General features: G+C 38.0%; 1 protein-coding gene across 3 annotated transcripts in view; it reads left to right on the forward strand.

Annotated features, from left to right (window-relative positions):
- HMCN1 (hemicentin 1) overlaps positions 1 to 20,569 on the forward strand; it is a 491,961-nt gene that overhangs the window by 415,079 nt on the left and 56,313 nt on the right. For all 3 annotated transcript variants that reach the window (XM_021102640.2, XM_021102638.2, XM_021102639.2), the window contains exons 83-89: positions 3,164 to 3,377; positions 5,289 to 5,423; positions 5,824 to 6,014; positions 8,027 to 8,108; positions 12,581 to 12,850; positions 13,408 to 13,578; positions 13,714 to 13,884. In XM_021102640.2, coding sequence (XP_020958299.2) covers positions 3,164 to 3,377; positions 5,289 to 5,423; positions 5,824 to 6,014; positions 8,027 to 8,108; positions 12,581 to 12,850; positions 13,408 to 13,578; positions 13,714 to 13,884 — 1,234 coding nt within the window. The remainder of the gene's footprint in view (positions 1 to 3,163; positions 3,378 to 5,288; positions 5,424 to 5,823; positions 6,015 to 8,026; positions 8,109 to 12,580; positions 12,851 to 13,407; positions 13,579 to 13,713; positions 13,885 to 20,569) is intronic.

A 20,569-nucleotide genomic window follows, 5' to 3' on the forward strand; every position in this document is an offset into this window, starting at 1 on the left:
TATCCCAATTTCAGAGATATTAGAAGTTCAAAATGTGAATTTAAAATGGATAAAATAGGAGTTCCCGTCGTGGCGCAGTGGTTAACGAATCCAACTAGGAACCATGAGGTTGCGGGTTCGGTCCCTGCGCTTCCTCAGTGGGTTAACGACCCGGCGTTGCCGTGAGCTGTGGTGTAGGTTGCAGACACGGCTCGGATCTCGCGTTGCTGTGGCTCTGGCGTAGGCCGGAGACTACAGCTCTAATTGGACCCCTAGCCTGGGAACTTCCATATGCCGCGGAGCAGCCCAAGAAATAGCAAAAAGACAAAAAAATAATAAATAAAATGGATAAAATAAGGATAAATTTGTATGTTTAATCTGGTAAAAGTGTCTAGTAGGAATTATTGTCAGATTCAGTAATGTTGAATTTGATCCTTCAATCAATTTTATAGACTTAAAGTAATTAAATGAGAAGATTTAGTCTTTTAATGGGACAATAACTCAGATACATTGAAAAAAACCCTACATGAACAGTGACATAGCTTATAAATATTAGATGAATGACACAAATGATGTCTATTTGTGAATAATATGTAAAATCTGGATTTTAAAAGTTTCACTTCCATAAATCCTTGCTTTTAAACTATAAGTTGTTATAACCTGGGAATTTAAGAATAGCTAAGTGGTGTAAGGGTGGGAAGACCTTTACAGGGAATATGATTTATTCCTGTTTGCCCTTAAAAAAATAGTATACAACCAAGCAAATTTAAATTGTATATATAGTGATTACAGTTGTTATGCTGCATTTCCTGTCAATTCTTTCATGCTTCGATGCCGAAAAAAAACATATTCTTAAAAATTTTTAAAAGAAGAAAAAGTCTGTAATAGGGACCTTAATGTAATCAGAAGCATTCAATCATTAATTCAACAAATATTTATTAAGTACCTTCTTTTTGATCAGGCCTGATTTAGACACTGGGAATAAATACATCAGGAAATAAGAGAATCAATGATCCTTGACCTCATGGAGTTTATTTCTAGAGAAGGGAGATAGGCAATAACAAATATAATATGTACAAGTCAGAAGAAAATAACTGGTATGAAAAATAGAAGAAGAGCAGGGTAAAGAGGATCAGAAATTAAGAGTGCAAATCACCTTTTTAAATAACATAGAGTGTGTACCTTTTAGGAAGAAGATATTTTGAGCAAAACTTAAAGGTTGAGTTAGCTTACCAGGTATCTGGGAGAGGAGCATCCTAGGCAGAAAAAAGGGGACGCTCCTCCCCAAGGGATCTGGGCAAAGAAGTTAAGGTGGGTGCAAAGAACTCAAGAATGTAAGGTGGGAACATATCTGATATATTTGAGAAACAGGAGGCCAGTGAAAGATAATAAAAGAAACAAAAGGATGAAGAGAAAGAATTCAGAGAAAAATGGAGGCCTGACACATGTAGTGTCTTGTACCTCAATGTTGTCTGCCTTATGTTTCTGCAACATCATACTGGCTGTTGGGATGAGCATACATGGTAGGGAGGCGAGGACAGCCACAGAAAGACCATTTGGAAGATGGTCCAGAGGCAGATGAAAAATTACAGGATTCAAAGCAGAATGTTAGCAAAGAAGGGAGGAGAAGTGGTTAGATTCTGCATATACTTTGAAGCTAGGAGTTCCTACCTAGATTGCAAGTAGAATGTGAAAAAGAAAAGACTATAAGATAACAAAAAAGGCATGAACAACTGGAAGAACAAAACAGCCATCAACTGAGATGGTCGAGGCTGTAGATAGGACAGGAGGAGGCACCTGGGAGTTCAGTTTTGGAGAAGAGTTTGAGATGTCTTTAGACATCTAAGCAGTGAGTTGGGATGAGAAGTTCAGTGTAATTGGAGTTTGGAAGTAAGATCTGGGTGGGACATAGTGATACTCATTTGCATATTGATGGTATTTAAAGCCATAAGACTTGGATGAGATCACCAAGGAGGTGAGTGCAGATAGAGAAGACAAGAGGACCAAAGCCTGAGCTCTCTCAAATGCCAGCATTAAGACATTAAAATATGGAGGGGAAGCCAGCAAAAGGAGATAGAAAAGGAGCAAAGAGTGAAGTTGAACGGGAACTAGGGGGGTGTGGTGTCCTGGAAGTCAAGCGAAGACATGGTTTTCAAAAGAAGCAAGCAGGAGTTCCCGTCGTGACTCAGCAGCATCCATGGGGACGCAGGTTGAATCCCTGGCCTTGCTCAGTGGGTTAAGGATCTGGTGTTGCCATGAGCTGTAAATGTAGGTCGCAGACGTGGCTCGGATCTCGCATTGCTGTGGCTCTGGCGTAGGCTGGCAGCTACAGCTCCGATTCGACCCCTAGCCTGGGAACCTCCATATGCCACAGGTGTGGCCGTAAAAAGCCAAAAAATAAAAAATAAAAGAAGAAAGCCAGAATGTGTCAAATACTGCCAATACATGTAGTAAGTTGAGTGTCAAGAGCTGGCCATTGGATTTAGCAAGAGAAACCTCAGAATTGCAGGTAACATTGTCCTTATTCTTGCCATTTTCTATGATAATTTTAGTGGTCTTTGGTGCCACATTACTCCAGAGAGTCAACTATACTGTCGAGAACCTATAGCCTTTGGGAGTATTTGTTCTTTTTTTGTACATTAAAGAACACCAGTTGATGTTTAGTCAACTTTATAAAGTTTTCTGAGGTCTTATGATAAAATGTTGTGGTTCTGTAAGGTATGAGCTTTTGTTTGAATACTTGTTGGTTTTAAATTATGTTATGCATAGAGTTCCCATTGTGACTCAGCGGAAACAAATCTGACTGGCATCCATGAGGACGCAGGTTCAATCCCTGGCCTCGCTCAGTGGGTTAAGGATCCAGCATTGCTGTGAGCTGCGGTGTAGGTCGAAGGTGCAGTTTGGGTCTTGCATTGTGGTGGCTGTGGTGTAGGCCAGCAGCTACAGTTTTAATTCGACCCCTAGCCCAGGAACATCCATTGCCACGGGTGTGGCCCTATAAAGACAAAATAAAACTATTAATGTTATGCAGAAATGCGCCAGATGGTTCAGACTGCAAGCTGAAAATTTAAACTGTCTTTAGACCAGTGCTCCTTTCAGGACCAAGCTATGCAATTCTATGTATTTTATGTAATATGATGTAAGGTGGTGTCATTTTAAACAGTATGATTTTTCTTTCTTTAAGCCAGAGGACTCTGGCACCTATACCTGCATTGCTAACAATGCCGCAGGTGAGGACACACACACCATCACCCTGACTGTACATGTTCTCCCCACTTTTACGGAACTTCCTGGAGATGTTTCATTAAACAAAGGAGAACAGCTACGGTTAAACTGCAAAGCAACTGGTATTCCACTGCCTAAGTTAACATGGACCTTCAATAACAATATTATCCCAGGTTAGTAATTTAATTCTAAAAAGTGACTTCGTACCTCCATAGAGAACTCAAAACCCATGTCTATGTTGATTGAAAAGTTGCATGAATTGATTGCTTTAAAATCTGTAAAATGTGTGTGTACCTTTGCCTGGATTTTACATATACCCAGGATTTATGTTCTTTTCATTCTTTTGAAAGGATAAGTCCGTCACAGGACCATATACTGCAGAATATAAGTAGAGTGTTTAACCTAAAAATAATTTCCCTCCCGAGAAGACAACATTGTTTATATAGGTGCCTAATGTATCTCCCCAGACCTCCTTCATCATTGATAAATGGATTAAGACGACTGTTGGGGTCCTGAAGATTCACCTAATTTTACAGAGAACTCTGCTTCTCACTGTGTATTCACATCTCTTATCATCTGTTATGGTGTAGATCAATTAAGTAGCAATTGTCTATTTAATATGTGCACTACATCTTCAGGTAGTGCCTGGAGCCCAGAAGCCCTTGTCTCTGGAAGGATAATGTCTCTTTATCTGTGAGACTTTATCATGAACATAAGATCCTGTCTGTAAAGAGAAATTGTTGCATCCCAAAATTGAGTTCTGAGGCTATTTATTAGCATTTCATAAATACACCTTGCTAGAAAATTGGTAAGAAGCTTGAGTTTTCTCTGCTGTTAAGATTTAGGAGTTCCCATCATGGCTTAGCAGTAACGAACCTGACTAGTATCCATGAGGACAGAGGTTTGATCCCTGGCCTCACTCAGTGGATGAAGGATCCAGTGTTGATCTGAACTGTGGTGTAGGTTGCAGATGCAGCTCAGATCCAAGTTGCTGTGGCTGTGGTGTAGGCCAGCAGCTGCAGTTCCAATTTGACCCCTAGCCTGGGAACTTCCATATGCCACAGGTATGGCCCTAAAAAGAAAAAAAAAAAAAAAAAGATGTTAATGACTGGAATTCACCAACCGTATCACCTTAACAATAATAGGGCATCTCACTAAGGAAAAATAAGCTCTAAAACCCTAATTAGTACTGTTTTCTGAAAGTATAGTACTAACTTAGCTAATTAAATTTTTTTAAATTTTATTGGAGTACAGTTGACTTGCAATGTTGTTAATGTCAGATGTACAGCAAAGTGAATAAACTGAATCAGTTATTCATATGCTCATTAATTTTTAAAGCTTAATTTCCACTTACTATTCAGTAGTATGAAACTTTAAAAGATCATTTGAATGGGAGAGAACATGCAACGTAAACATATTTAATCAGATATTGGCTGGTCTATCAGAATCTTACTTAGTATTGATTATTTTAGGATTAGCATGTTTACCTTATACTCTAGTCCAAGTATTATAATTACCTTTGTAAATATTTATATTATCACTACTTACAGAGAGATTCAAATTATTACAAGTTTAATCTTGTCATGATTACCTAACTAGCATAGGTTTTATGACTTCCCCTCTGAGCTGCCAGGTCAGTTGAAGTATCGCTGAAAAGGTGTTCATGGTTTTGATGTAGATTGTCGAGGAGGAAAAGTGGTGGTGAGAGAAATGAAGTGAAAAATGTCATATTTCTGAATGAAAGATTTTTGAAACCCAGAGAGACTGTGAGCCAGCTTTGGGTAACCCTTTGCGATGAAAGGAGTACTTCAAATTGAAAATAGTTTTTAAAGATGTTTGTTTTCATTCTCTTTTCCTGTTCCTTCTGCTGTTTTTCGTTCTTCAAACAAGTCCCTAGAGACACAGCAAATAGCTCAGAGGAAGAAATCTCTGGAAAAGCTTCTCTCCTCCAATGTCATAATTAGATTTCTTTGGTTCAATTGCTGACCAACTCATAAATCTCACCTGCAAAATAGGGAGCTGTTGTGACTGTTTTCCTAGGTGACTGAGAGGTGTTTATGTTGTTTTCTACCTCGTTTTTTCAGCCCACTTTGACCGTCTAAATGGACACAGTGAACTTGTTATTGAAAGAATGTCCAAGGAGGATTCTGGTACCTATGTGTGCACTGCAGAGAACAGTGTTGGTTTTGTGAAGGCAATTGGATTCGTTCATGTGAAAGGTAGATTGGATTTGCTTATGTGTTCTCTTTTTAATTTGTAATTTACTTGTGATGAATGGTTTGTATTTTGCTTATTGTGTAGTAACAGTATAATTCAGTTTATTAATCCATTTAGTCTTATTTCACAGATGTGCAAATTCATGAGATATTTTAAAAAATTATGAACCTTCAACTCAAAATAGGTAAGCAGTACGTAAAGAGATCATTTGGCACAAAGTAGAATCATCCGCTTAGGTAATTGAAATTATCTTGTTGATTAGCATGAGCAGTTGATTCTGCAAGATTCACTGGGGCTCAAAAATGGCTTTTCCCCGCTTCACTAAATTATCTTCAAAATAGGTCAAAATCATAAACTATCCGAGTTTCCTTTGCCTTATACTTGTCTTTTGTTATTCCCCAGAACCTCCAGTCTTCAAAGGTGATTACCCTTCTAACTGGATTGAACCACTTGGAGGTAACGCAGTCCTGAATTGTGAGGTGAAAGGAGACCCTGCCCCAACCATCCAGTGGAGCAGAAAGGGGATGGATATTGAAATTAGCCATAGAATCCGGCAGCTTGGCAATGGCTCCCTGGCCATTTATGGCACTGTAGTAAGTCCCACTGGAATTGTCACGATCACTCACTTTGTCACAATCAATGCCCTTCTGCAGATTCCACGGATGGGAAAAGTTCCTAGTGCAGTCCTATTTTAACCATAAAGTCTGTATCAATGGGATCTTTTAAAAATAAAACTGAAACAGTGGTTCAAATTAATAATTTTTAGTGCTTTCAAAGAAATACAAGCAGTAAGATAATTTTGGTGCTTTGTTTTCCATCACATTGACCGATTAGTCAACATCCGTAGAGAACTTCCTCACATCAGTTTTTGAATGAGGAAATTGAAGAATTACAAACACAATGACAAGTAAATTACAGGATAGATTTCATCACTAAGTTGATAACTCTATTAGGCTTTCCCAAAGCTTCAGTAATTCAGACAATGATGAGTACCTCCGGTTATTCTTGTTTTTTAAGTTTTATTGAAGTATAGTTGATTTATAAGGCTGTGATAATTTATGCTGTACAGCAAAGTGACCCATTCATACATATACACACATCCATTCTCTCTGATTCTTTTCCCACATAAATTATCACAGAATACTGGGTAGAGTTCTCTGTGCTATACAATAGGTCCCCATTGGCCAATCATTCCATATACCTCAGTTTGCAGAGTGAATATGATTTTATCTAAAAATTCTTAACTGGATGAAATATGGGTAATTTATTAACCCACTGTTGAATTAATTGAAAAATAATTAGAGGAGTTCCCATCGTGGCTCAGCAGAAACGAATCCGACTAGGAACCATGAGGTTGCAGGTTCGATCCCTAGCCTCGCTCAGTGGATTGAGGATCCGGTGTCACCATGAGTTGTGGTGTAAGTCGCAGACACGGCTTGGATCTGGCGTTGCTGTGGCTGTGGTGTAGGCCAGTAGCTACAGCTCCAATTTGACCCCTAGCCTGGGAACCTCCATATGCCACAGGAGCGGCCCAAGAAAATGGCAAAAATAATAATAATAATAATAATAGAAAAAAGAAAATAATAATAGAAAAAAGAAAAATATACTATCCAATCACCTTCTCCATGAACCACTCTCAGACTTTTATTTTCCTTGGCTTTATTTCAACATTAGATGTTGTTGACTGTCCCTTCAATTTTGGGATGATTTCTACGGCAAGGTAAACTGAGTCTCAGGCTTCCTCATCGCCACTTCCCCCCGTTTTCCTCTACACACATATTACCTCTTCTGATGTCCTTGATACTTCTCCTCATACTAGTGTTCATACTAATACTAATGATTTTCTATCATTTAATTTCAGATTCCTAAATATGTATCTCCAACCCTGAAACCCTCTCAAGTGCCATTTACAGTATAAATGGGCCTTCAGTATAAACCATTTCCCACTAGAAATGTCTATTTGGATAATGCATCGATGCCCCAGTTAAATACATAAATCAACGTCTGTCTTCCTCCTCTACCCTCCTCTAGTTCTTGCAATTTAGTTCCCCTTTATTGACCTACTATTTCTGTTAACAAGACCAGAACAAGGTCTGTTCATAAGACATTAACAAAACCTATGTCCCTAATTAGTCATCAAATCTAAACTCATACGGTACTTATTTTCCATACATATATATATAAATTTGACTCACATCTGTGATTTGTCATTACAAGTAAATTAGTTTTTCCCTTTCATTCCTACATTTCAAGCTTACTGGAAGCCAAGCTTTATTTTTTAGTAACTCCCATTAGAAAGATATTTGTTCTGATTATTTAATGCTTTTTGAGATATCTTTAAGAATAGTGTTGACGTTTTTCTTTAGTAAGATAATTTTGGATAAATGATTATTTTAAAAATATTATTTCCCTGAGAGCAAAGATAAGCTGTTTAATATTCAAGCTAGCAATTTTTTTTGTCTATTTATGTGGTTAAATATATGTAAGTTTTTCTACTTCCTTCTCAAAAATGAAATTTCATATAAATAAGTGAAAAAATGGTGAAAAAAGTGATTTTCCTGCTCTACATGCTCATATTTTTATAAAACACTGCTTCTTTCCATAGAATGAAGATGCTGGTGACTATACATGTGTCGCTACCAATGAAGCTGGGGTCGTGGAGCGGAGCATGAGTCTGACTCTGCAGAGTAAGCTGCTTAAACTCTAATTAAAAACACTTGATTTAGGAAATATTCATTTAATTGTTTACTTAATTTTCTAGCAAGTACTCTAATGGCAGCTTTCAGAGTGTGTCTAGTTTTCTGCTGCTGATGGAACAAATTTTTTATCAATAAGACATATAATTTAGCCCAGATTTTTAACACATGCAGTTCAAGCTTGCAGTTGCTTGGTAGCAGAGCTTTTTTTTGTTGTTTGCAGTATACTCAGTCAAGTGACCTTCTTATAGCGCCCTCCAGTTCTTGTAATGAGCTTACAAAAATGTCATTTTATGGCACTCTAAGTATAGGTGCTAGAAGTTCCTGTTGTGTCTCAGCAGGTTACGAACCTGACTAGTATCCATGAGGATGTGGGTTCAATCTCTGGCCTCACTCAGTGGGTTAAAGATCCGGTATTACCACAAGCTGTGGCATAGATCACAGATGCATCCTGGATCTGGTATGGCTGTGGTATAGGCTGACAGCTGCAGCTCTCCTTCCATTCCTAGTCTAGGAACTTCCACATGCTACAGGTGCAGCCCTAAAAAGAAAAGAGGGAGGGAGGGAGAAAGTAGAGATGTTAAAAAATAAACACTGACGTAAATGAAGCTTGAGTGTTTCAGAGGTGTTGCTATCACACTGCCATAAATAACTTTGTGTTCTGGGGAAGGATTATCCTGCTCATCATGAAGGCCTTCAGTATAAACCATCGGAAGACAGTTGTATAATTGGAAAAACATGAAAAACTCCAATGAATCACTGGACAGTCCCCAGAACCACTTGAGGGACTGACTGGAGGACATGTCATTGGGTTGAGGATTTAAGCAGATCAGCTTATTTTGTGAATGGGCTCCAGTACTGAACAGGATGAATTTATATTTTCTTTATTCACTATTGAGACATGCTGTTAGCATTTACTAACAGCTGTTTGCCAGACTGCTGTTCTCTAAGATTTTAACACTTGATATTTAAGATAGTGGTTCTCCCACCCCCAGCTTTACTGAGGTATAATTGACAAAATTATGCAGATGTAAAGTGTACAGCAGTATGATATATGTATACACTGTAAAATGATTACCACAATCAAGTTAATTAGCACATTACTCACACATTGTTTTTTTTGGGGGGAGGTTGGATTTTTTGGTGAGAATATTTAAGATCTACTTGCTCAGCAAATTTCAAATATACAGTAAGCTATAATCACCATGCTATACATTAGATCCTCAGAATGTATTCATCTTACAACTGAAAGGTGGTATGTCTTGACTAGTATCTCATTCCCCCTACCCCTCAGCCCCTGGCAACCACCAGTTTATTCTGTTTCTGAGTTTGACTTTTCTTTTTAAGATCCTGTGTCTTTCTTTGGCTTATTTCACTTAACATCATGCCCTCCAGGCCCATCCATGTTGTCACAAATGACAAAATTCCCTTCTTCTTATGGTTGAATAATATCCCATTGTGCGTGTATGTGTGTATGTACATGTATATTATATATATGTACGTATATATCTACCATATTTATCCATTCATTCATCAACACTTGGGTTGCTTGTCTTGCTAAGACAATGTTTTATTAAAATACATATCTACCAAATGATAAACTCGTAGGATGACATTGGGAAAAAAGTAGAGTGCCATGATCAAAGAAGTCTGAGAAAAAAATAAACCAAGTTCACTCACTTATTAAATATATAAAGAGCACCTACTATATGCCAAGCCCTGCTTAGGTGTACCAATTTTCTCTACTGCAGATATTTCCAAAAGTGTTAATATACAAATGTGAGTTATAACTCAGCAAGAGGAGAATATGCTATGCCACATTCCCCCCAAAAAATGTTATTTCCATGAGATCGTCCTCCCCTCTTTGTAGGGTGAATGTGGGTGGGATATCTCACAGTCTCTGGAGATGAGATTTAGGAGAGCCTGCATTAAATTAGCTCATCTAAGATACTGATAATAAATTCATTGTAATAAATGGATATAAAAAGCCAGAAATATAATTTGTTTAAAATTAAGATGAAAGCACTAGAAGGAATGTTTTCATTTAAATAAAATGCTTATATTTAACTGATCATTATGTGGCTGATAGAATTCAACCTTGAAAGATGTACATATGGAATTTTATTGTTGAATTAATTTATAGCCTTATGTGCACATGTTCAAATGTGATATCTTAAGATTCTAGGTTTTACTAATGCTTTCTTTGACCGTAATAATATGAGCACATTCATATAATCATGCTATTGAGTGTTGTGTGCCTAATCTGAGGCATTTACTTTATCCAATAACAGTTCATTGAATAATGTCGTCTGAACACTTAGACGTTAATGTAAACATCAAGAAGGCAGTTGTTGAGGATGATATGGGCATGTGTATGAGTAATACATTAATAACATCCACTGAGCGATTCAGACTTCCTGTGCAGCAATGACTTTTGTAAGGCACCAAGTTTCCTCTGTGGCAGAGCAGTTTAAGGATCCGGCATCACCACAGATGCAGTATAAGCCACAGGTGTGGCTTGAATTCCAGCTGTGTTTCTTGTTCTATAATATGCAACCACCACCCTGAATTATCTGATAGGCATTATCTTTCATTGAGCAGATCTTTCCACCATTCAATTTAATCTCAGTAAAACACTGTTGTTATCCCATGATGCTCTATTAAAAAGAAACACGCTCTCCTTTGCTTACCTAGTCAAACATAAACCCTTCTGATTTTGAGATTTTAACCCAATGTTCGAAAGCTGCACACTAGGACTCTCCAGAGTGAATCATCCTTTCAAAGCTGAATCCATCTCTATACTCTCCTTTTCTCTAAGGAGTCTCCTTTCTCCTACATGTAATCTTACTCATTTTTTAAAATTCAGTTCAAGCTTCTCCATGAAGTCTTACATATTCTATCTTTCTGGACACTGTAGACCAGTATAAAGACAAATATTCTGTCAGTAGCTTTATACTTCCTTTTACATTCTTTGCAACAACTTCACTTGAACAGCTGTCATCCACCGTAGATACTGTTAACTTCTCCTTCCCTCTTGAAACTGCCTTTGGTTGCAAGGATACCATTTCCCCCCAGGTTTCTTTCTCCTTTGGTGATCAGCTGTTTGTATCATTTACAGGCTCATTTTCGATCCATTTCTTAAATAGTAATATTGCAATAGTTTCCATCTTTGGATCGCTTCTTCTCATTTTAGACTCACTTCTGAAGCAAACTTTCACTCATGAAAGATCCGCAGATCTGTATTTCTAGCCCACATCTCTATTGTGAGCTCTGTATATACATGAATATCCAACTGCGGTCCAGACCTCTCCACTTGAATGTCCTACAGATATCTCAAGCTCAGCACTTCCAAACGGATGCCAACCATCCTTCTTTATTCCCTCCCAATAAATCCGTTCTTTTCTCCTGTGTTCCACGGAATTGCCTAAAGATACACTATATTGCCAAATTAAAACCCCAGAGTGACCAAGTCCTCCCTTTATGCCATACCAGTCAAGGGCTAAGTCCTATCACTCCTACTTTCTTAATAATGCTTGAATGTTTTCCTTTACCTCTTTATTTCCAGTGACAGGCTTTTGTTTGATCTATTGAATCACCTTGGTTTATGCTCCCATATTACCACATATTTACCTATTCTGTACTAAATTCTCTTCTACCTATTCTACTATTAAATGCTATAGGTATGTTGTAGCTCACTAATTGGTTACTTGCCTGTCTATACGTAGACTAGGAGCTCCTTGAGACCAGAAATTACATCTGTGCCCTCAGCATCTAGCATGATGCCTGGCAAATAGCAGGTTTTTAATATATGTTTATTAAAAGAATGATGACTAGTGATGACAGAATAAGTTAGGGTGACTCTTTACCTCAACAATGATATAAGGGAAAGAACTGAACGTTCGCCATGTAAAACACAGACAAAAACAGTAACAGTAGTACTGATAATATCACTCATAATCAGTCCTCTTACTCTGTTGAAGAGCTGTGCTTACATCATCCTAGTAGTCAAACAAGATCCTCTGAACGAGGTACCATTTTTAAGCTCACCATGGTTCACAAAGGTAGTGAACAAAATCAGAGGCAGAATTTGAATCCAGAAAAGCATGACTGCAGGGTCCATGCTCTAGGTTAGATTGCTTGGGGATTTTTTTTTTCCCCATTATAGTTGATTTACTGTATTCTGTCAATTTCTACTGTACAGCAAAATGACCTGGTCATACATACATATATACATATATTCTTTTTCTCACCTTTTTTCACACCTTATGCTTGGGGATTTAAAATTTTTGACATTTATTAAATAAAATATTCTATCAATGGCAATTACAACCTAAATAGTTGAGAAGCTACTGTGTATTTTTTTTAAAGCCTAATTTTAAAAAAATGCTACTATACAACATGGATTAAAAAGTTAGCATAATTCCACACAATCTAATAAACACTATGTGCCTTTCTTCCCACAGGTCCTCCTGCTATCACTCTTGAACCAGTAGAAACTGTTATTAACGTTGGTGGTAAAGTCGTCTTAAATTGTCAGGCAACTGGGGAGCCTCACCCAACCATTACGTGGTCCCGTCAAGGGCACTCCATCCCCTGGGATGAGCGAGTTCGTGTGCTGGCCAACAACTCATTATATATCGCTGCTGCTCAGAAAGAAGACACGTCTGAATATGAATGTGTTGCTCGAAACTTGATGGGTTCTGTCCTCATCAGGGTACCAGTCATAGTCCAGGGTGAGTGGAATATTCATGTTGAACAGCACCCAGGGCAATCCAAATCATAACAATCATTAAGCATCTTGGTCCAAGTCTCTTATACCCTTAAGGTACTTCTGTATTATAGGGACAGGGCAAAGACACATCACAATTTTCAGACAGAAGGGGCTAAAACAGTACAGAGTGGAGCTGCACAATACCAAATTAATTCAAAATCCCAAACCAAATATAGGGTTCAAAATTAAGTTACATTTATCCTCAAACATCAATGCATGTACTTTGCTTCAAAGAATGACGAATTTCCAAATGGTAAATAATATATAAATTTCTTGATCCCTAACTCTTTCAGCAACCATGTCCAAATGAGTCAGGACTGGAGCTGGGAAAAAACTCGTAACTGTTTAAAGTTCTTCTGTCATGCTTAGGTTTTAATTCGACAGTAAAGCACAGCTTCTATAAGCAATTTCTCAGCCTTTATAGACTTAGCGCTTGACCCAGTGCCTCTTAAGTGACGTCTGACTTATAATTACTTTTATTAGCAAAAACAGAGATCAAGTACAATGTTTTATTTGCAGTTCATGGTGGCTTTTCCCAGTGGTCAGCCTGGAGATCCTGCAGTGTCACCTGTGGAAAAGGCATCCAGAAAAGGAGTCGTCTGTGCAACAACCCCTCTCCAGCCAATGGTGGAAAGCCTTGCCAGGGATCAGATTCAGAAACGCGAAACTGTCAGCCTAAGCTGTGTCCAGGTACACCTGTTTATTCAGCGGACAGGCACATGTTCAGTAGATGCTCATTTCTGTTCCCTAACTGTGGCTTGTCTCAGTATTAGTTCTTTCAATTGAAATGTATCTGACGGTGTGCCATGTGTCACCTTTGCATAGTGGATGCTAACTGGTCAGAATGGAGCCCTTGGGAAGAATGCACAAGGACCTGTGGACGTGGCAACCGAACCAGGACCAGAACTTGCAATAATCCTTCAGCTCAGCATGGTGGGCGCCCATGCGAAGGGAGTGCTGTGGGACTAATCATGTGCAATGTCAGGCCTTGCCCAGGTGAGAACCCACTGACAGGCTAAACTTGCATGTTTTTAACTCCTGCAAAGGAGTTACAGTTGTGCTTTCTGCTTTACCATGAAAAGATGTCATGGCCTCAACCTTTACGTGATCTTCACTCTCTGTGTTGTTAGTTCTGTCTCATGGATCTCCTTGTGGAGGTATGACATTAATCAGTGTTAAATGAAAGGCCTGATTTAACTGAACAGGATCAAGGGCTCCAAACTGTGGTATATTTTTAATCATGCAAATTTAATGAAGTTAACAGAATGTTAGAGATAACAAGGACCTTAGATAACAGTTAATCCAGCCATTCATTTTCATGTGTGCAAAACGAAGCCTCGAGACATCAAAGACCTGATGAGAAACACACAGCTCCCGTTGACGCAAAACCTGTCATGGACTAAGTGCCATGCTCAGTGCTTTATCTCCATGTTGCTTTTGACTTTGTGAAACAGCCCTACAGCAAAGGTATTTTAGGGTTCTAGGTATCTTCACTGTAAGAATCTTTGCTGCAAGCAGTTTTGCCTCACAACTAAATGGGCCATAAGACAATTTTGCTATAAAAGATAAAATAACAAAAATAAGAAATTTCAAAGGATATAATGAAAGATAAAAACTTCAAAACAAAGTTTTAAAAATATTTTATTGTGAAAAATGAAAATACAGTTGAATATATTACAATGTGTATAGATTCATAGTTATAGTTGTATTGGGGTATATCTTGGAAAACGATGATACTTCCTTTCTTAAGAATCTATCATGAAGGATTTGGGATCTAATGTTGGATATAAATTCTTTTTGATACTAAAAAAAATCTGCTGTTTAAGATATCCCTGGAAATACAATGAACAGATGAGGAATGCTACTATTTCTTATTAAAATATGTAATATACATTGCTGGTCAGACCTATCTGGACCTCATTTAAATGTTCCAGCATATGCTCAGTCCTTATATTTCACCAAATCCTCTAAGCCAGATTCTATCCCACATACCAAAATTCTGGCTCCATCATATTCTCCACTATCAAACAGCAAAAATGTTCATCGTTCTCAATAAACTTACCTTCATCAAGGAATCACATAACTGTTCCCTTCTCAGGGGATTACAGGAGCTTGATTCTTTTGCCTCCAACTTCGAATACTATCCGCTAAATTTGGTAAAGATGACATTTTGGATTAGAGAGCAATCTGTAGTACCTAAATTAGCTAAAGAATAATTAATGTTCTTGAAGCCTCTTATGAATTACTAGCTGCCTCTTGTATATCTGCCATAGCTTGGTAAACTTGCTTTTGACAGTGGGAGGAATAATTGTGCTCACTGAAGGATTTGCAAACTGCTATGTTATTTTCTATAAGAGTGTGCAATCTGGCTTTACACTCTCTTATTTCTTTTCTTCTTTTGCTTTTTAGGGCCATGCCTGCAGCATATGGGATGTTCCCAGGCTAGAGGTTGAAACGGAGCTGCAGCTGCTGGCCTACACCACAACCATAGCAACACAGGATCTGAGCTGCAGGTGCAACCTACACCACAGCTCGTGGCAATGCCGGATCCCCAACACACTGAGTGAGGCCAGGGATCGAACCCACATCCTCATGGATACTAGTCAAGTTCTTTTCTGCTGTGCCACAGTGGGAACTCCCTCTTATTTCAAACTTCCAGTAAGTTTTCTTATCACTGCATTTGCTATCAAGCCGATATAAATAGTTGTTATAATCCAGTTTTAAGACCATCATATCTGCTCATCACTATATAGATTATGAGGCCTAAGATACACATAACATAAAAGGGAAAGTGCTGGATCAATGGAGAAATGAAACCACTGTCAACTAGTTAAACCAAACTGTCAAACCTCTCAACCAGTTATTTTATCTTTCACAGCAAAATTGCCTTAGAGCCAATTAATTGTATCAAAACGACAGCAAAAGATCTTACAGGAATATACTGGACATGGTATATTAGGGCTCTTTCGGATTAAAGTGACAGAAATCAAACTTAAATAATAAGGTTACACAGAAAATTCTACTTTCAGGTATGACTGAATCCAAGGATTTGGCGCATGTTCTTACTAGCATCTCTCATCTCTACTTTCTTCTCTTTGGCTTTATTTTCCATGAAACATTTTCCATGTGGTGGAGAAAAATGACTGCTGGGAGCTAGCTTACAAGGGCCTTATAATCTAAGGCCTCTGAGCTAAAAAGTTTCTCTCTTTCTCGGAACATGTGTCGTCTCTGAGAAGGAACCCTGCTTGATTTTGCTTGGGTCCCAGGCTCACCTCTGAACCTCTGAACCTGGGGAGTAGAAGTCCAGAGGAAGCATTCTACTTTGATAGCCAACCTAGGTACTTGCCCATAGAGCATCAAGAGGGCAGCTTGAAAGAAATCATATGGAATAGGAGAGGGGCTGTTCATTCATTAATTTATTCCTTTTTTCATTCATTCATCCAAGAATTTTTTGTTTTTTAGAGCCACATCTGCAGCAAGTGGAAGTTCCAACCTAGGGGTCGAATCAGAGCTATAGCCACATCTGTGACCTATACCTCAGCTCACGGCAATGCTGGATCCTTAACCCACGGAGCGAGGCCAGGGGTCAAACCCATGTCCTCATGGATCCCAGTCCTGTTCGCTACCACTGAGCCACAGTGGGAACTCCTCATCCAAGAAATATTTTACTGAGCATTCATTCTGTGCTCAGGACACTGTTCTAATTTCTAGAGTTAGAATGATAAACAGATAACACTCAGATATCAATAAGTACCCAGAACAAACTCAAAGGATTGAAGTGATAGAGCATAACTGGGAGAGGCCACCTTAGCTGAAATGGTCTGAAAAATGAGATATTGGCAAACTAAAATGAGGTAGCTAACCTTTGACTTGGGCTTTGTATCCTGTTGTACAGATAAGAAAACTAAGATTGAGAAAAGATATGACAATTTACTGAGGTTCTATAGCTACGGAAAAGTGAATTAAGGACATGAACCCAGGTTGATCTTATTCCCCACGCCTGTTTGCTTAGGCCCTGGGTATTTTGAATTGCAGTTCAGAACTTCTATTTCTTTTGCATTACAAAAATTAAATAGTGTTATGAAATCTTGGAGAAAATAACCCAAAAGCCAATATTGTTTATCTTGAACAATCAGAAAGCTTGTAATAACATAATCAAAGTGAAAAGAGACAGAAATACCTGATTAGAGCAATGTTTGGATAGTTTGTCAACTATCATATCTATATAATGAAAATCTAAATAATATTTATAAATATCCTAAAATAGGTTTTTTTTTTCTCATGTTGAGTAACTCTTGGCTTACTATTGCTTTGCTCACTGTTCTACTGACTTACTGATTTTTAGACTTTCTTTGGTTATCCCCTGGCCCCTAAATTGATTGAATTTAGCTCTTATTCTGACATATTATCAGGGCTGTTCTGGATTCAGGCACTGAAAGCATGTGTCTCTTCCCACTGAGCGTTTCATGACATCATATTGGTAGATAGACATCGATTATAGTGGGAGTATTTTGCACCACAAAAATTACAGATGCTTCCCTCCCTGCTTCCACAATGCTGTTTGTTAAACATGTATCAACATACCACTTGGAAAATCAGAAGATAGCCTAAGATAATCTTTTTCATGCGGGGGGTATTTCAGAATCTGAGAGACAGAAGAGGTTTTAAACAATGTTGAATTCAACTTGCTAATATCTTGTTAAGGATTTTTGCATCTATGTTCATGAGAGATAATGGCTTGTAGTTTTCTTCTCATTGTCTGGTTTTGATACTAGGGTAATGCTGGCCTGATAGAATCCGCTAGGAAGTAGTTTCTCTACTTCTAAACTCTAAAAGAAAAGGTGGAGTAGAAAATTGACAGAACACTAAACCAGCTATGATGGAAAAAATAAAAATCATTTTAAAAAATTAAAGAAAAGGTAGAGAATTGGTATAATTTCTTTCTTAATTGTTCGGTTAAAAATCAGCAGTGAGGAGTTCCCGTCGTGGCTCAGTGGTTAACGAATCCGACTAGGAACCATGAGGTTGCAGGTTCGATCCTGGTCTTGTTCAGTGGGTTGAGGATCCGGCGTTGCCATGAGCTGTGGTGTAGGTTGCAGATGTGGCTCGGATCCCGCATTGCTGTGGCTCTGGTGTAGGCCGGCAGCTACAGCTCCAATTAGACCCCTAGCCTGGGAACCTCCATATGGGAGTGGCCCAAGAAATGGCAGAAAGACAAAAAAAAAAAAATCAGCAGTGAACCCAACTGGTACTGGTGCTTTCTGTTATGGAAGGTTATTAATTATTGGCTCAATTTCTTTGATATATAAAGGCCTATTCGGACTTTTTCTTCTTGTGTGATTTTTGGCACATTGTGTCCATCAAGGAATTGGTCCATTTCATCTAGGTCACCAAATTTGTGGACATAGAGTTCATAGTATTCCTTTTAACCTTTTAATGTTCTTAGGATTTGTAGAGATGGCCCTTTCATTTCTTTCTTTTTTTTTTTTGGTCTTTTTGTCACTGCACTCGTTGCATATGGAGGTTCCCAGGCTAGGGGTCTAATCGGAGCTATACCCACCAACCTACACCACAGCCACAGCAACACTGGATCTCCAACCCACTGAGCAAGACCAGGGATCAAACCCTCAAACTCACGGTCCGTAGTCAGATTGTTTCTGCTGCGCCACAATCGGAACTCTATCATTTCTAATAACTTGCATTCTCTTTTTTCTTGGTTAGCCTGGCTAAAGGCTTATTGATTTTACTGATCTTTTCAAAGAACCAGCTTGGGGGTTCATTGATTTTTACTATTGATTTCCTATTTTTAATTTCACTGTTTTCTGCTCTAATTCTTACTGTTTTTTTCTTCTTACTTTGGACTTCATTTACTCTTCCTTTTCTAGTTTCCTAATGTGGAAATTTAGATAACTTATTTTAGATGTTCTTTTTTTTTAACCTTTTATTTATTTTTTCTACTGTACAGCATGGTGACCCAGTTGCACATACATGTATATATTCTTTTTAGATGTTCTTTTCTAATATATGCATTCAATGCTAGGAATTTCCCTCTAAGCAATACTTTTACTGCCGCCCACAAATTTTGACAAGTTGTGCTTTCATTTTCATTTAATTCAAAACATTTTTACTGTCTTGAGGTTTTTTTCCTTTGACCCATTATTTAGATGTGCGTTGTTAATCTCCATGTATTTAGGGGTTTTGAAGTTATCTTTCTGTTACTGATGTCTAGCTTGATTCCATTGTGGTCTGAGAGCAGACATTACGTGATTTCTGCTCTTTTAAATTTGTTAAAGTGTGTCTTATAGCGCAGAATGTGGTACACCTTAGTGAATGTTCCATGTAAGCTTGAGAAGAATGTGTAGTCTGCTGTTGTTGAATGAAGAAGCCTACAGATGTTAACTGTATCCAGTTCATCTACGGTATTGTTGAGTTCAGTCATTTCCTTATTGATTTTCTGCCTGCTGATCTGTCCATCTCTGATAAAGGGATGTTGGAGGCTCTGTCTATGATGGCAGATTCATCCATTTCTCTTCGCAATTCTATTATTTTTTTCCTTATGTAGTTTGATGAGATTTTCTTTTAGCAAAAATTTATGCTTGAAATATCCAATGTATAGAAAAGTTGCGAGAATAACACAAAGAACTTTTCTATATCTTTACCCAGATTCACCAATTGTGTGTTTCCTAAGTCAAGAACATTCTCTTTCATAAACACAACAGTTATCAAGAAATTTAACCTTGACACAATACTATTATAAATCTTATTATCTAATCCACAGTCCACAAATCTTATTAGTTGTCCTAGTCCTATATAGCTTCATAACTTTTTTATTCTGAGATGCAGTCCAGGATCCCACTTGCCTTTATGTGCCATATCTCTTTAGTCTCATTCAATTGGAACAATTCCTTAGTCCCTTTTTGCCTTATATGGCCTTAAACATTTTAAGTGTACATCCAAACATTTTATAAAGGAGTTTTCCATTTAGATGTGTCTGATACTTTTTCTTGATTAGAAAGATCACAGAAATGATTTTGTGTCCTTCTCAGTGCCTCAGATGGCACGTGATATCAGAAGTTGTCCCCAACTGGTGATGGTAACTTTGTTCCCTTGTTTACACTGGTGTCCTCCGCTGTGGAGTTACCTTTGTCATGAACAAGTATTTTGTACGTAAACATCTTATTTCTTACCCATCTTTGACCTCCTAGTTTAGTATGTATTTGTGATTCTTGCTCAAAGCAATTATTGCTATGATCTTAGTTATTTCTAATTCCATCAGATCTCCTGTGTCTACTGTTGGCTTTCTATTGTAAGGAAGAACGTTTCTTTCTCTTTTTCCTTTTTTTTTTTTTTTTTTTTTTTGAGTTTTATCAGTAAGGTCTCAAATGTAATTTCATTCAGTCGCTTATAATGCACAAGCGTCACCATTTATTGTGATGCATAAACTGTCCTAGATTTGGTTAGTGGAGATCCCTAAGGGATCTTCAGTGTCCTCTTGACATGTCCCTATCATTCCTTGAAGACATCTACTCTCTGGTAAAAAAAATTGATATTTCAGACCTATCTTGTCCTCCCCCAGTGGGAGGATATTTCTAAATTGCCAATCCTCCCTCTAAAAAAGATTGATACCAATTTTCTACTGTACAGCATGGTGACCCAGTCACACATACATGTATACATTCTT

This window comes from Sus scrofa, chromosome 9 (genome assembly GCF_054392235.1).
Source record: "Sus scrofa isolate SSC_HxYL_T2T_F1_AM1 chromosome 9, Sscrofa_HxYL_maternal_Yorkshire_Landrace_v2.0, whole genome shotgun sequence".
Taxonomy (NCBI): Eukaryota; Metazoa; Chordata; class Mammalia; order Artiodactyla; family Suidae; genus Sus; species Sus scrofa.